The sequence below is a fragment of the Trachurus japonicus genome, chromosome 13 (genome assembly GCF_045865225.1).
Source record: "Trachurus japonicus isolate A0001 chromosome 13, Traja_1.0".
Classification (NCBI taxonomy): domain Eukaryota; kingdom Metazoa; phylum Chordata; class Actinopteri; order Carangiformes; family Carangidae; genus Trachurus; species Trachurus japonicus.
Window position 1 is genome coordinate 32075791 of NC_140919.1, and position 16837 is coordinate 32092627.

General features: G+C 43.0%; 1 protein-coding gene across 2 annotated transcripts in view; it reads right to left on the bottom strand.

Annotated features, from left to right (window-relative positions):
• stard13b (StAR related lipid transfer domain containing 13b) overlaps window positions 1–16837 on the bottom strand; it is a 57985-nt gene that overhangs the window by 1227 nt on the left and 39921 nt on the right. For both annotated transcript variants that reach the window (XM_085796006.1, XM_085796007.1), the window contains 11 exons: window positions 8453–8524; window positions 7147–7228; window positions 5012–5075; window positions 2755–4118; window positions 2466–2636; window positions 2137–2296; window positions 1723–1921; window positions 1404–1617; window positions 828–942; window positions 489–710; window positions 104–321 (listed from right to left, as the gene is read on the bottom strand). In XM_085796006.1, coding sequence (XP_085652132.1) covers window positions 104–321; window positions 489–710; window positions 828–942; window positions 1404–1617; window positions 1723–1921; window positions 2137–2296; window positions 2466–2636; window positions 2755–4118; window positions 5012–5075; window positions 7147–7228; window positions 8453–8524 — 2881 coding nt within the window. The remainder of the gene's footprint in view (window positions 1–103; window positions 322–488; window positions 711–827; window positions 943–1403; window positions 1618–1722; window positions 1922–2136; window positions 2297–2465; window positions 2637–2754; window positions 4119–5011; window positions 5076–7146; window positions 7229–8452; window positions 8525–16837) is intronic.

Sequence of the window (16837 nt, forward strand, 5' to 3'; positions counted from 1 at the left end):
AAACAGAAAGGGGGTGAGTACATAGCCTAAAAGATATTAAATTATAGCAACTTGCAGGCAAAGGAAGATATGATGTTTGGGGTTTTCATTTCAAACCATTTACCTGAGAACTACAAAGTCCCTGCTGGGATGAGGGGGCATTCGATTGAGGACATACTGAAACACCTCTGTCTGCTTGTCTAGCGTCTCAGATACTTTCCACTGTAGCAGGTCCACATCCCACAGGTGGCGCTCACGCAGCACCCTGTTCAACACAACAGATGGTGGAGCTTCCACCTCCACAGACACTCTCCAGCGTCTCAAAGGGTTCCCATCTCCCACCTGGATAAGACACAAAGTGTCATGTTAACATATGGATCTCGAAGCAAGATCCACGCTTGAGGTAGAAAAGAGCATTGTTGATTTGAAGCGTTACATTTTATTTTCTGCCTTTCTGATATTTTGTTATAACCCTTTATGTCACATTTGGACAAAATATCAACACGTACCTTCTTATAGTAGAGCTCTGTGTTATCAGAGCTGCTGCATGACACCCAGGACTTGGACTTTTCCCGGGCCTCTTTGAGCAGATTCTGAAGCCTCCCCTCCATATGTGTTTGGTATGTTCCGTCATCATCGTCCAGCTGCTTGCACAGCTCGTCAATTGTCGGTGCATGCAAGTCAGCCTCCACATATGAATTACGCGACTGAGTAACCATCTCATGAGGGATCTAATGGATGTATAAAAGCATGAGGTAAGACCCACGGCAATATAAATAGAATGAGTCCTGTGGATATTGCATTCAGCCTTGAAATTCTTACATCATCTCAACCACAGGTTTTTGTACCTCAAAGAGACGGTTGCACTCAATGATCATATGAGCGAGGCCCTGTGTTGCTGCTAAATTTTCATTCAGATCCTTCTGGTCCGGCCTGCCAGTGGCGTACTTCTTCTGCATGGCCCTGGGGATTATAGAAAGAGAAAACATATTAGCCCCCAGGTCAACATTGCCACAAAACACAGTATATAAACCCTTCCTCCGCTCTGCAGGAAACCCCCTTTGATCCCTTTAGCAACAATTTCAACATGATGAATTAGATGACGTGGCTTTGTTTGTACACAGCATGGTCTCATAAAACACTGAGCTTTAAAAACAGAGTCACGTCCTTTTAAAACTGGCCCAGTGAGACAGTAATCTACTGCACCACCGGGGGGGCTGACCGAACTCTGTAACCAATTTTATGTCCGTCTTAATGGAGTCATAGGTGAAGATAATCATACAGGAGTTAATAGAGTGCATGCATGCCTTGTTCATTAGTCTTTTTTGAGGCACAGAATGGCAGGAAATTAGGCTGGGCCAAAATTACAGACACCAAGTTAATAACACTGAAAGACATGAGGTAGAAAAAGAAAAAAAACACACTTCGGTGAAAGATTGTCTTTCTTGAGTATGTTGAGATGGAAGAGGGAGGGGGCCAGGCACACAGCAATGTTCATGGGTGTCATCTGGTTCTCCTCTACAGAAGAAGTGACATCGCTGAGGAAACAGAGCAGCGTCTGCAGCACCTCTCGGTTTTCATCTGACATCAGCATGATGGCTGCTTGGACAGCTTGCAACCTTTGGTCCTTTGGCACATCTGCACATATGAGAGAATTGATTTGCATTTTTTGCATTGGCAGTAAAATGAAAAACTTGTCATGGTAGAAACAAAGATAAAGTTCAGAGAGATTTATTTTCTTACATTGGTAGATATGGAGGAAGGTCTCCCCGAGTTTGCTGGTGAGCAGAGGCTCAGGTAAATCCCTGAAGAACTGCTTCACCATGTCAGCCACATCATAGGCAGACTGATCCTCATAGTTCACATTGTCAGGGGAGCTTTCATTCATCTGCCTCAGAGCTTGAATCCGAGACTTCACCCCCGATTTACGAAACAGACCCACCTGGGAGCAAGGTGGGAGTGTTAATGTCAGCATGATAGCTGGCGGTAACATGTAATCACATTGTACGACAGTTCCGCTGAACATATTCTTATTATTACAACTATGTCAGTCAGTGAAACCCTACACCATGTTGTACACATAAGATAAACCCAATCACTTGTTACATCACATGTGAAAATGCAAGTCACATGTAACCTGAGAGTACTGTGACCTACCTGGTCAAGACACTGGCTCCTCAGGTAGCGCAGGGCCTGCTGCATGCCAAGTGGCAGGGGTTGTCCAGAGCGCTGCACATGCACTATGAGAGGCACTCCAAACACATTCTTATCCTTATAGTCTGGTACCTTCATTCTCTTCATAAACTTTGGCACAGACCTAGGAAAGACATCAACACAACATCCCTTAGAACTTGCAAAAGTTATGAGAGTAAGCTGTAGTTATACATAGTAGCCTAAAATATTAACTATAAGCCACAACGGATAAACACACAAATATTGTACTTGAGATGTAAGGAATAATAAATCCCAGCTGAAATGAAACTTACCAAGTCCAGCCATGCTTGTTGGACATGGAGTATTTCTCCATGATTGCAGTAAGACGTAGCAATGAAAACTTCTGCAGTAAACTCAGCTGTCCTGCTGATTGGTTGGTAATCTGCAGAGAAGCCACTGAGTGACTCAGGCGATTAGAGATCTGAAAGCTGGGCCATCGTAACCTAATGCCATGAAAGAAGAAACAGAACATTTAAAAACTGTGCTTTTCTTTGAGTTCAAATAACTAAATATGTGTCAATTCAAATGTTTCAGTACTTAATAGAGTTTTGTGAGTCTTACCGATTAGGTCGTGTGAGCGAAGCACCTACTCCTGAGTCCCTTCTTTCTCTGAGCCTTGTAGACTCTGTCTCAGCAAGTGAGACCCGGTCTCTGTCCCCATCACTAGGTGTGGTCTGGCTTTCTGTGACTGAATTCCCCTCAAAGTCCAATGTGATTTGACTAGAAGACTGGAGACCGACTGTATCTTTCCTCCTGTTATCCACCTGCGCCAGCCCCTCTCCTCCAGGCAACACATTCTTAGACCAGTGGTCCACTATCTGCTGTAGACCATTGACATGCAATAAGATATCATCCAGGTGAGGAAACAGGTCCTCCTTCTCTAGATCTATGAGGTCTCCAGTGCTGGCGTACAGATGTGAGCCAGGAACATTATCGTACACACTGATGCGGCTACCTCTGGAGCAGCACTGGGTAATAGGCCTGGATTCCCTCCTGCTTGAAATTAGTGGAGAGTCCAGGTGCATGCTGCCAGTGTGCCAGTTAATAGAGGCCCCATTGGTTGGGGACAGACTTTCTATGGACAGTGCTTTGGGGAAGGTTCCTGGCTTGTGATCTTTAGGAATGTGGACCACAAGGTCTTCATAGGAGCAGAATTCATTCCTGCGGTTTTGCTCCGCAACTTTATTCACTTGGGTACCTGAAAAGATGTCTATGTCCTCTAAATACATTCCACTGCGCTTGTGGTCAGCCCGATGAGGCTTACGCTCTTTCAAGCTGGGCGTGCTGACAGCGCTGCCACTAGAATGGCTGCTGCCCTCACTGCTACTCTGGGACGGATTAACTTTGTTGGACAGTGGTTCTGGAGCTCCACCGTCTCCATTTAAGATCTCAACACACTGCAGCTTCTTCAGTGCCTGGGCCTCCTGCTGTAGCACTGGAGCGCTGATGACTAACGTCTTACGGCCATTTCCCAGAGTTCCTCGCGAGCGCAGCGTCTCCATGCGCTTCAGGAAGTCTTTGGCGCGGGTGCGGCTCAACTTGCCATGCTTATCAGGTAGTGAGCCATAGTGAGCAATTTCTTTGGGGATGTGAGGCATCGTGAGAGAAGTAGAGTCCGGCATCGCGGCAGAATCCGAGCAGGTGCGGTTGGAGCAGTCGGAATCCTCTGTGCTGAGGCCCCTGTGCCCACTGCCCCCGCTGCTCTCACTGTGCAAAGAGGAGACTTCTGGCTCACTGAGGTCTGTCAGGACACTCTCACTGCTGGTAGTGGTTCTCAGAGGCACGCCGTCCCTGGAGGGCTGGCCCTCTCTGTGGTTTCCCAGCAGACAGTCGATGTCCTGTAACCTGGACCAGCGGCGGCTGCTCCACTCAAAGGTCCATTTGTCGCTGATGGCAAACAGGTCGTCTTCATCAGAGTCTTCACTCTGTGGAAAGATAGATTATGTTACATCAATTACTTTAGCCTCTATGATTGAATTTGGTTTCTTTAATCTTCCTTGTAGTAATGAAAGTTTCTATTTGGTCACTCAAAAGCCCTTCTTAAATATCCAATTAAACTCTAATAAAGACAATCAAATTAAAAACATTATGCATGCATATGCAGTGCTTATTACTATAAAAACTATAATAAAATAACTAAAACAGCCTCTGCTTATTAGTAGTCCACAAAAATAATCTTTGTGTACTTGGAATAAAATTATTCACAACATCATCTGGCTTGCTAGGTAAGACACGTTCAATATAGCATCATACATAATTTAAATTTAACAGTTAGATGGAAAATGCGGGAAATGGCCGAAGGATATGTCTGCTCGGAATTAATAACATTAAACAATCAGCCAACAGTGATATAACACCAGACAAACGATTCCTTTGACTTGAATCCTTTTCTATAAATAGACCAAGACAGGAAAAAAGTCATTAATGTCAGCCAGCAGGCTACATTCCAATCTGGAGACAGATAAAAAGTAATAATACTCAATAGGAACGAACACTACAATGGTGCCATCTCAAATATCAAATAATCTGGGTTAAACTAGAATACAGTGAGGCCACATTGTATTTGTGTTGGCACAGGAAGCATATAGTACATAACTCAAGGCAGTCTTCTTAAAAAACTTTAAGGGGAAAAAAACCACTGCTCCATAAACCCAAGGAAGTTCATACAGCGTGTTATGTTTCTATATTAGAATAAATAAAGTATAGTGTCAGACTTGTCACAGTCACTGTTGAAATGTCCATGCAATATAACACCTTAAAAAGGAAAACTGCAGAAGCACCACTTTGATGATAAAAGACCGTATATGGCAACACTTACTTTCTTCTTCGGAAGGTTCACGTCAAGTTTCATAGAGGCGCACTTGTTCAAGGTGTGGAGGCGCCTGAAACAAAAGAAAAACGATGAAAGATGAAAAATCTTCTGAAGAAACAAGAAGGAAAAAAACACCAGAATAGTCCCCTAATGACCACTCCAGAAATAAAACCCATTCTGTTTGCTATGTAAGTGTTAACCTGATCAGCCTTTGTACTGGACCCACATCCAGACCCTGAGGGAAACTTAGTTTCCACACACACACACACACACATTAAACTAATGAACACCGGTAATTGTCAGTTGCTCTGTTCTCTTTCTCTGAGGGTTGGATCTAAGTGATTTTGGCTTCAAGGGTGGTGTGTGGTTCACTGAGGGAGGTGAATGTGAGGTCAGCAGATGGAGTGGCTGCATATATGTTCTTACCACAGCCTGGTTTATTCAGAACAATCATCTGAGGATCCTAATTTACAGATAAACCCTTAGTGCCTTTTCACATGTAACAGACTAATTTCGCACACGCATGATGTTGAGAGGCGACTAACTTCAAATAAAGTCACTGCTTTCCAAAAAGTAATGCACAATTTCTAAACTCTGTTTCACAAAACTCCCTCGGAGAGGATAACGGAACATTTTCAATATTTGTAATAAACATTAAAGTCTAAACCTTGGAACATGTGCTTAGTGATTAGAGGTTCTGTGGGTGTGCAAACTGGGATATATAAAGTAACAGTGCTAAAAACTACATGAAAGTACATGAGCCAATTATAGCAGAGGGGAAAAGATGATGGCATAATAAAACACACTGCAACAGGCTGAGCTTGGCCGTAGACAAAAATAAACTCATTTGTGTTGAGATAATTACAAGCTGTAACAGCTCCAGATATTGCTAACGGTCTTTTTTGACGGATTGGCACTGTATTGTTCTGTGACAGTAAAATGGCGTCAGATGGAGAAAGCAGCTTTCCACTTGTGCTGCAGATGACAGGGGTTAGGCAAACAAGAGGTTCCCATGATTGTTACTGTAGATAGTAGGATCCAAGTGAATGAAGAGAGGATTTTTAAACTGGGGACCCTTTATTCCACAGGCCTAAAGAGCTCTGAATGTGCTTTCTAAAAGAAGAGGCTGCTTAGCCAGAGATTAGGAAGAGCACTCCCATACATGAAATATCTATCAGTTACACTTCTACACCCACAGGATGCTGGGTGGTATTTATTTTTTGCACACAAGGCTGTGGTGGCGTAACTGACAACAAGGCCATCCTTATGTTGCCATAGAGATTGTGGAAAGTCATGGACAAAATCACGTTGGAGGTGGAACTGTTTCCAATTGTCCTCCATTTATCCCGTGGCTAGTTTGGAATTTAGATGAGTTGCTTTAGGGTTGTTTAGAGTCACAGTATATTGAGCCGCTCGAGTCACCCCTCACGCTACTCTCTGCTTGCCTCTCGGGATGGTTCCTATAGTTACTGTGCTAACTGAAGTGCTGTTTTCATCTCAGCTTAACAATGGTCTTGCCCTATAAGGGAGTGATGTAGAAGCACCAGTTATTGGCTTAGTATACCTTTATATTCTTTACAACCTTTTTGCAAATTAGGAAGAATCCCACTCATCCAGTATTTTACACTTTTATGTCTGAGTGCAGTTCAACATTTTAAGGACAAGGAGACTCCTGCCAATGTTAAGCATTATTACTATTTAATAGTATTAAATCACCATGTCAATACGTTATGGCCCCAACAGATGAAGGGCTGATTAAATGGGGCTGCTTTATATTTCAAAGTTTATTATGGGACATTTTGTTTGCGAGGGGATCCTAAAATACAGTACCAACAAGAAAAAAGAACTGAACAACAATTAATAATCTTATAGACATATCACAACTTAATAAAATGTTAATAAATGTATTCTTATATGTAACCACAGTATGTGGAAATATTTTCTGTATGACCCTCTTAATAGCCCAGATAAGCTAAAAAAAAAAAATTACATGATGTTGTGCTTTTAACGTCAAACATGTGTTTTTACTTTAAAGTTCATGTAGGGATTCTCACAAAATCCTACTGGTTTGAGCCAAGAAAGTTATCTGAAGCAATGACTCATGGACGAGTCTTTCCAGCGTGGATAAGCTGTCTGTTTACCTGCAAAGAGGTTCCACGAGATCTTTGTCCAGGAAGTCGTGATCTCTTTTCACAGGAGTAATGTCAATGGGGAACTGGGAATCTGTAGAGAGAAGCAAGTAGAGTAGGTAAGTGAGGCAAAAGCATAAAAACACAGATGGAGACATAAAATACAGTAAAGGGATCAAACGTATGGTAGGACATAAAACTTTCAATGACAGCTTCTACCACAGTAAAACTAAGTAAAACACAAGGGCAACATCATACAAAGACACGTTTAAAAAAGATGGGTCTTGAGCTGCTTTTTGAATAACAAGAGCATTAGAAAGATCTAGAAGGCACATTCTTTCCAGCGGAAGACTGACGTTCTGGGAGACCATCAAACTTGTATTGTATGTGATGCTAATGAGAAGAGACAGAACTTGCCCAAATAACAGCACTCAGGCTTGTGCAGGCATTACATCTTGCTTTGGGTATGGGCCTCCTCTTACATAACTTAAGAGACTGAATCCAGACCCTCTGAATCTAACATTCCACCGCATTCGTGTTAGGTCATTAACTTTTTATGAAAAGCAGAAGCAGCAGTGAGCGCTCCCACTGTTCTTTAAAGGGGGGGGGCAGTCTGATATACAGTCTGCTCTCAAACATGATTACGCCCTAATAACAGATTTCATTATTAAAGCTCATGCTAATGTCTTTGCACTCCAACAGCCACCAACCGTGCGCATTGCTGGAGTTCTGTTACAACTATCTACCAGCTGTCAGCAAACAAACATATTGCACCAAAAGCACATCAAAAAGTCTGGCCCCCGACACAGAGATCTGAGGGAGTGCAGCTACTTAAGCTCTGATAAAACCCATTTCTTCCCATGACTTCAGTCTTAAAGCAGAGAAGACATGTTTATGTAGTAACCATAGCTTGGAAAAGATTAGACTTTAAAAGACGCTGATGTTCCGCTTGTTTCGTGGTGTATGGGTGACTGGAGCCTGCGCTCTGAGGCTTCCTGAGGACAGTTGTATAAATGAGGCTCACTATGTAACCCATGAATGTGTGGTTTTGTGTAGTGCTGGTGACGAGGGTGACAGACCGAGTGACACAGTGTACCATTATTCACTCATCATCCCAGCCAAAAAAGGCCACATTCCAGCTATAGCGGTGTTTCATTTCACAACAAGTATAAACAAATCTAAAATAAAAATGCCATTTTAGTTTATTACATAGTCATTTTGTTAGTGTGCTACTTCATTAATCTCTGACTTTTAATCAAACAACATTTTCCTCCTTTGTGATGAATGTGTGTGGGAGTGAAGTAAGTGGTTTTATTACCTTCAAAGAGCTGAGCATACTGGGGAAATCCTGCGGCCCTCAGCCAGTCACACGCCTCTTTCGCCTCGATTTCTGAAACACAAGAAAGTGTGCACGGTCAGTGTTGTTTTGACAAAACCACTGGAGCACTGACAAAAAGCCAGTGCACCTGGTATCTTACAGACACAACAGGCTTGACAGGAGACAGACTGGAGTGATTCTGAAACTGAAAGCTGCCTGTCTGGCTATTCTGAGAGGATGTTATGATGCTGGAGGTATCCCCGTTCACTGACATGAGGCTACACGGGGCCTTGTATAACCATTCTGTTGTCTTTCAATTTTAACACAACATACATTAAAACCAACTGAGAATTAAAAAATATATATCAAAAACTGTAGATGAAAGAAAGCATCAGTATACACTGCACAGAGCCCAAAATAACCCACTATGACAATATTACAAGAATGACACAAAACCCATAGTTCTCCATGACTCATTCAGATAACAAAAGTGAGCAAACACACCGGCCCAGCAGCCAGGATCACAAACTGGTCATGCAGTCGTCTGCAGACTTCAGAGCCACAGAGCCACAACTGATGACAAGGAGAGGAAACAGACCGTTGGCACCTTCCCATTAATGCTAAGAGAGCTGGGTGTCATTTGTCGCTTCAGTGATAAGAGACAGTGCTATGGTAAGTCTGCTTATAGATGCTTAAAGAAAATATATACTGATACATTGCAGTACATATTAACTTGTGCTTCAAAATTAATTAGGAAATGAATGGATGCAAACAAACAAACAGAAAAAATGAATAAGAAGCCAAATTAACACAATAATTATCAACAATTCCCCCACCATCGACTTCTAAATGTACTTTTTGAATTTAAGCATAGAAAGTGGTTTGTCTCTTTTGTTCCTTCACTTTATTTTAACAAAAGCAGAGATGAAACAAATAGTTCTTTATTAAGATTACATAATGTTCAATTCTAAAGGGTTGCTTTTTAAGACCTAAAATCAATCAATTTAACCTCTTCAAGCATAATAAACTGAATATCTTTGGATTTTGGACTGACAAAGAGATTTTTGAAAATGTCACCCTTGGACTCTAGGAAACTGTTGGGCCATTAAAAAATAAAGTGATTAATTGAGAGAATCTGATGAATGTGGTGAAAGAAACAATCTCCAGTCAGTCAATTTACAACTCTATTATTAAGAATTACAAATCATAGTAATACCGTAGAATACTTTAAGGTAAATTACATCATTGGTTTAAAATAAATGTAAAGCACAGACTTTAAATTTAACTTAAAAATACTCTTACCAGTTCCAGTGCTTCTTTAAAAGCCACACAGCAGATAAAGGTCCATCTAGCAAATATAATCATGCACACACACAACACACACACTAGCTCTCCACAGAGTAAAGAATCTCATGTCCGAGAAGAAAGTTTCACGTAAGCTGCACCCACGGGTAACATACAGCTCTCCCATCACACATCTGAGGTCTCAGTTCCACTCCCTGTCTGTGCCTGTCACACTGTGGCTGAAACATGAACCACGGTCATTCATCACACAATACTGCGTAATTACAGCGGCTGTAGCCTTCCAGTGAAGATACTGCTATCACCTGTTTTTCAAAACCGTTGATCCGGGGACTCACCTACATGTCTGAGTCACTGAGAAATCAATGAAAAGTGACTTTGGTCTTCAGACTGATCAACAACTGAGTAAATATTAACAGTTCCCCGTGTCCTTGGATGACAAAAAACCGTCTACTGTTTACCCCCTTAACCAGCAGTTAAGTCAACATGTGTGCGCTGCCGGGAGCCTCTCTGGTCTGTTCCCACCTGTATCGCCAGGGTCCCCACCCCTGTGGATAATATCAGGCCTGTATTATTCAACTGCAGCTCGTAGTGAGAGCGCTGCCAGGACCTCCTGTGTCCCACAGCCGCAGGTTGGACCACTTGGAGCAAGTAACATGAGCTGGGAATTCCTCTCTGTTTGGCATTCTGTAACTCGATACCGAGACATTCTGTCCTCGCATCCTCTCTCTAAGGAAATCTCTTGTGGATAAAAGGCTGGGCGGGCATCGTGCCAAAGAATGAGAGCTTGTGCGTGCTCTCCACTACCCGCGGCTTTAAAACTGTGTACAGTATAAAATGACAGATTCACAAAGACGTGAAACCCGGTTTGTCTGTGACACAATGGCCCAGAATGTCAAGAGCTGTGTGTGCGACGTAAAGTATCTGTGGCAGGGGCGACTCCTTCCCTTTAAGATTCACTTCACTGTAAAGTTCTCAGCCCCTGAATTGATTATGCAAGATATGACATGTAATAATGTGCGGCAGGAAGAGCTGTGGCACACTTGGATAATCCTTGGGCTGTGCAGACACAAGCTCTGCTGAAATTATGACAGTTTTAAAGGCTAGTTCACATTCCACTCTTTCAGAAAAATATTTACACCCATGTACGCGGCTAAGAACTTTCGAGGATTTTATGATGTGCTTTGTTTTCTCCCGAGCTTCATCCGTGTGACAGAAAAGCTTCGAGACTAGCGCTAATCTGTTTTCGTTCATATTCTTTGAGAAAACAAAACAAAAATCCCCACATTCATTCATTCAGGCTTATTGTGAATGAAAACAAGCCATCCTCATCATCACTGAAGAACAGGCCTTAATACGTCTGCTCCCCAAAACCCTTCAATCAACCAACACCAGAGCTTATTTCCGCTAATAAATTATTGTGTACTCACGGGTTATTTTCATCATACAGCCTGAGTGTTTCATATATCCATCAAGACTTAAGAGTGTCTCTCAGCATGTCAGAGCATCTTCATTCCCACGCCGAGCCACATTCCTGCTCTCTCTCTGAACACAGCTTGCAGTTTGAACTCAAGACACACAGCTCCCTCTTCCCCTTTCTCTTTCCATCTACCCCCAACCACCATGTGCCTGTCCCAACACTAAATCTCTCCTTCAACCCACCCCTTTCTGTGGCAGGCAGGCTCCCTGACGTTTACCCCCTCTCCCTCCCCCCCGGCAGCTCCTTGCGCCCGACCCACCAACCCAGCTCTGCCCACGACAACTATTTTACAACCCACTCAGCACATTTTTGGCAAAGACCTGAGCTGCAAACACTGAGTATTTCCTCTGAATTCAGGGACTTTCTTTTATTTCAAGAACTTCAATTTTCCCCTGACGTGTTTCTTTGTTTTCAGATACTTTGGCCGGATGACCTTGTTGTGTCATATCTTGAAAAGCTCTCATCAGCAAAGCATTAAAGCTGGTGTGGGAAATGTTTCTTTAAAAAAAAAGAGGGGAAGCGTGGTTTTGCAGAGTCTAGATGTTGTTCCAGAAGGTCAACGAAATGGAAAAACATAGGCAGCTGAAGTCGGGGGAAAACCATGACATAAACTTTCAGCAATCAGCAGCGGTGAATCATGCTGAGGCACTCGGCTCACAAGACGCAGTGCTAACATCATCAGAGTCATCTACTGTGCTTCGCCTCCGTCTCCAGCTCTTTGTCTGAGGTAAAAAATCAATGAATGAAAGCAATTGTGAGACGTGTGTCATCTGAGACAGTGCTGCTGTGTCACTTGACACATAACAAAGAAGTTATTTCCAGATAATCTGAAAATATATTCTTAAATGTAATGATGAAAGGAAATGTGACTGCAATCATATTTTCCGAGTGATTTATTTCTTATATAAGAATCCAAATCACATGTAAGAGACTCTCAAATCTTTCTAAGCAACACATTTCAGCATTTATCCAATCTTACAGAGCACATTTTAAAGAGGAAAAAAGGAGGTAAAGATTTAAGGACTACAAGCAGACACCCTCATAAATCAAATTCAAGATGAGCGAGTGAGTTCACCATGTAAATACATTAGGGTAAATACATTAGGGTGAGACAGTAATCTACAGTCTGCTTTTCTTATTTGGCAATTCATATACAGAGGAGATCCATTTTCATCTGCAAGCCTGCTGTCATGCTTTCCTAATTCTTTTGACTTAATAGGACACTTATAGATTATATAATAAAAGGTGAGGTCACAAAAACTACACTGTACAAGGAAAATCTATTAGTATAGATGTGTGGATAAAATGAGCAGGACTTTACATTTCTGGGGTTTGTCGTGGCTCTGCGATTACGTAAGGACATAATATCCATGATTTCCTATAAGGTAAGTAGAAATCCAGATGCATCGTGCTTCTGCTGAGCCCGCCTCGCTATGTGGCCATTTCCTCTTGTAAAACACTACTCCTCTGACCTACTGGGGCCAGGACTCGGTATAAAGCTGCATGCACAGACAGGGTGACGTAGACAGTCCACTTTAGTCACCATCACAAACCATTTAACCGTAAATACCCGCGGCACATATCAGAGCTTTAAAAGCACTCTTAAACAAACTGCTTAAATTTATAAGCACTAACTGTGCAGAGCTCTAATGTCTGTCCCGTCCCCCCCTTGCGCTGCACTGCTGCTGAGACGACTGAATGAATCAGCCAGACAAGCCAACCAAATATATCAGTCAAAAAACACACAGACTGTAACTGAGACTGTCTTTATCAAAAACACCTGGAGACACACAGAGCCAGGAGTGTGGAAAAAAAAAAAAAAAAGATTCCAGTAGTGGGCTGGCTGGCTGGCTGGCGGAGAGGTGTCGTCACGCTGCGAGGATGGAGGAGAGGCCTCTCTTCCCCTTTATGATGCTAATTGCATACAGACACCCACTCACAGTGAGCAGTCAGCCTTACTGTAAAAAGTAAGACCAGACAGACAGCCAGGGGAAACACACTGACGCCCCCCTCCCTCCCTCCAGTCTGCCCAAAAACCACAACATCTGATGTCTCATGCCCAAATTAGCCTAACATTTCCTTCAGTCTCACAGATTCCAATTATACACAGGGGAGCAAACAGGAAGCGCAAATAATGTTGACTGATAGCCAAAAGACAGATGTGATGACGGATGAAACCACATGAGGGGGGAGACGCAGAGCTAGTCCATTTTCATAGGAGTTTACGTTATTTAGGGGAAACACTGTTTTCTTGTAATTCTCCTAGTGTGGGAATACACTCGTCTTATTTTCAAGAGTCGATGCTCACTACATGTCACTCAGTCCCCTCCGCAGTATGTCACAATCATCAGCAGAACAGTCGCCGCCACTCACTATTATCACCACAGCTCCCCACTCTACAGCGTTCCCATCATCTACAAAACCAGCAAGGTGGTGTTGAGACAAAGGACAATAGTCAACACTCAGACTGTCTGTCCTTCGCAGGTGAGTAACAACACAGTGCCTTTGTGGATGTGACTTTGTTCTTGATGCAGTGATTGGCACATGAGCTGGCTGGCTCAGCAGGCCAAGTAATTACAGAAAGCCTGTGTTGAATCACCCACAGACTCCCAGCCCCCTCATCAAATGTTGAGGGGCACGGGGGGGAACCTGTCGCTTCAACCCCACCCCCCCCTGTCGGCATGGGACGCAGGTTCAAAAATGATCAGCTCTGGGCTATGTTGCTAAGGCACCAAAGCAAAATCTCCTCAGATACTAATGAGGGAGTGAGTCCTTGGCTCTGTGGTCCTACAGCGACCTGTGGAGAGATCCCTTCTCCTGTAATAAGTGGATCCACATAGCAGACTTCAACATCCTGGAGGACAAACAGTGAGGAAAAGCCATTGTAGGCGGGATTTACCTTCTGTTTTTTGTTTTCCGAGATTCAAAACTGATTTTAGAGTCACTTTATTCATTACACACCGTCTTTATAGATGTAACACACACACAATGCTTTTCATTTCTTTTTTTCCTTTCTGGTAAAAGACAGACTATAAACCCAGTGTGGTTTATAAATCTTGGTGTATGAATGAGTCCACTGGTGAAAGAGCTCTACCTTTCATGCCACAGCGAATGCACACACTCACAGCAAGAGCTTATTGATTCTGAGGGTAAATAACACAACTATGTGAGCTCGGGGAGCTGCTGTTGTTGACCATTGCCAAAGCCTGCTGGGTCAAAAGTCATCTGGGCTGTGTTTTTCTCTTGAGGTCCTGTATTGAATTTAAACAAGAGCATCACAGCTGTGGTAACACTCTCCTTCACCTCTGAGGGACACCCAGAGAGAGGCTTCTTTCATCTTCAGGGGCAACAGCCCATCAACTCTCTCTATCTCTCCTTCTCTCTCTCCCTCTCCTTCTCTTTACACTGGAAATACCAGTCACAGCTATTGCATCATTTACAGGTTAAGATGATACAATGTGAACTAAGGAAGGGACTAAATTAAAATACCCAGATGTCTCACTCACACTACCATACCCCAGAGTTGATTCATTTCTTTCACACAGTCCAGCCTGAGAACACTGTCAAAATCAAGAGAGATAAATGCTTTAAGTGGGGTTAGACTGTTAAAACCATGTGGGGTCAGAATGATGCCATAAACATTTTTAGACTATGGAAAATCACTTCAAGTTGTTTCCAAAAGACATGATACGTGTTCCAAGTCCCCAGACAACAACCTGGGGGAGAAATGAGAAAGATTATCTGCGGGTCGTTGTCTCATCCTTCCTCAAATAGCCATTCAGTGAAGGATTTACAAATTATCCCAAACTGCAAACAGATAGCCTGCTGGCTCTGGTTGGAGCGTCACAGCCAGAAGACAAATAATGGGCGATGGGGTTTGGGCTGAGTTAGTGGCCCCCTGAACAAGCCAAAGCTTCAAAGTTCAAACTGTTAAGCTATGCAGTGTTTTCATCCAGCTCGTTACAGTGTCTCACATTCACTCAGTTTTGAGAAAATGTTCTGACAACCACACGTTGATTCCCCGGGGCTGCTCAGCAAACAGCAAAAACCAAAAGGGAGCGTCGAGTGTAGGCTACTCCAGCCTCACAGACAGGTGCTCTCCTTCTCTTCCCCTTCGGTCACACTATACTTCACATAACTTTGGCACGTGACTCCCGGCAGACACTTGAAAAGAAGTGTCCTCTACTAGAAAAAGGACCTCTGACCCTAAAAACCTCTTGGAAGGAGGAGACATCTCAGCAATCTCCAGATCCCCAAGTACCTCCGCTTGACTGCCATCAGCTCTGACCAGAGCAGAAATCAATCAGCAGAGCTTTCTGTGAAATACATACTGCAACGACTTCCAAGACACCACGCACATGCTAAACACTTCCAGACCCTGGACTGCAGCCATGTTCCCACGCATGTTAAAGTGTTTTGACATCCATCATGGTGGCCTTTATTGAGGCTTTGCTTTCTTTGGTGATAAAAACATCAGCTTTGGCTTTTGCAGATTTCCTCCTTCATTTCATCCGGGCGTACGTCACCAAAAACCACGGGCTGTTTCTTCAACCCGGTGTTGATCTTTGCACAATAATCAATGTGCAAGTTGTTCGGTTGAAGTTATTCACTCGTATCCACAGATAAATAAATAACACAGTTCAGAATGAATGGCTCAGACTGGATGGTGATAACGGACATCAAGGGGCTTGCTATCCTCTGTAGGAAATTGTGTTTTTTTTTTCAGCCAAATCTTATCTCTTGTTGTTTTTGGTCTTTATATGAAAGTATGTCTTTTAAAGTGAGGCCTGCAAAGTGAATAAGAGCAGAATTATTGTACCTGTGGGCTTCAGTCTGTGTACATAAAGTTCAGAAAGAGAGAATTTAACTCCAGGCCTGTCTCATTTTCTTCCAGCTCAGTTTTCTGTCCATTCTCTGGAGCCGTCTACTCCCCTCTGCTGAGTCTTCCTCCCTCTCGCTCTGTCTTCCTCCCTCTTTCTCAGCAGGACTCTGAACTGGACTTTTTCCAGTGTCTCTTCACCCGCACCCCCCTGCCCCTTACACCATCTCCCTTACAGCGTCCCATGTGGTCATGTAGTTAACTGTCTCCTTATTCAGTCCTTCAGATATGTGCCACAAGCTCCCTAAAGGTATGTTTTTATGTGTGTGTCAGGTTTGAATCCATTCATATTCTGTTCTTTGTAGGCTGCATACCTTGCCGTGTCATGCTGTTTCCCCACTCATAATAAACGGTTGTGTGGCTATAATTCTTGCCTCCCTTTGATAGCCCATATAAACACTGTAATTTGGTTTTCCGACAGCGCCATATAACACAAATAAAGGGGCATAACAATGAATTACTGACAAACACTCAGCCAGCTGACCTAAAATATCATTTTAAACGTGGAAAATGTTCGAGTGGAAAGTTAACAACACATGTTCTGTAAGACCTGACACCCACACATATCAAACGTCTCACGATGAAAGCCCTTCAAAGTTCAGAGGAAGCTAGAAAGTAAAAAAAAAAAAAAAACTAAGCTAACAAGTGATGTTTAATGTGCGAACACGGCTACGTAAAGTACAGGATTCGGGTGAAGGAGGAGAAGAAAAACATCCAGAAGAAA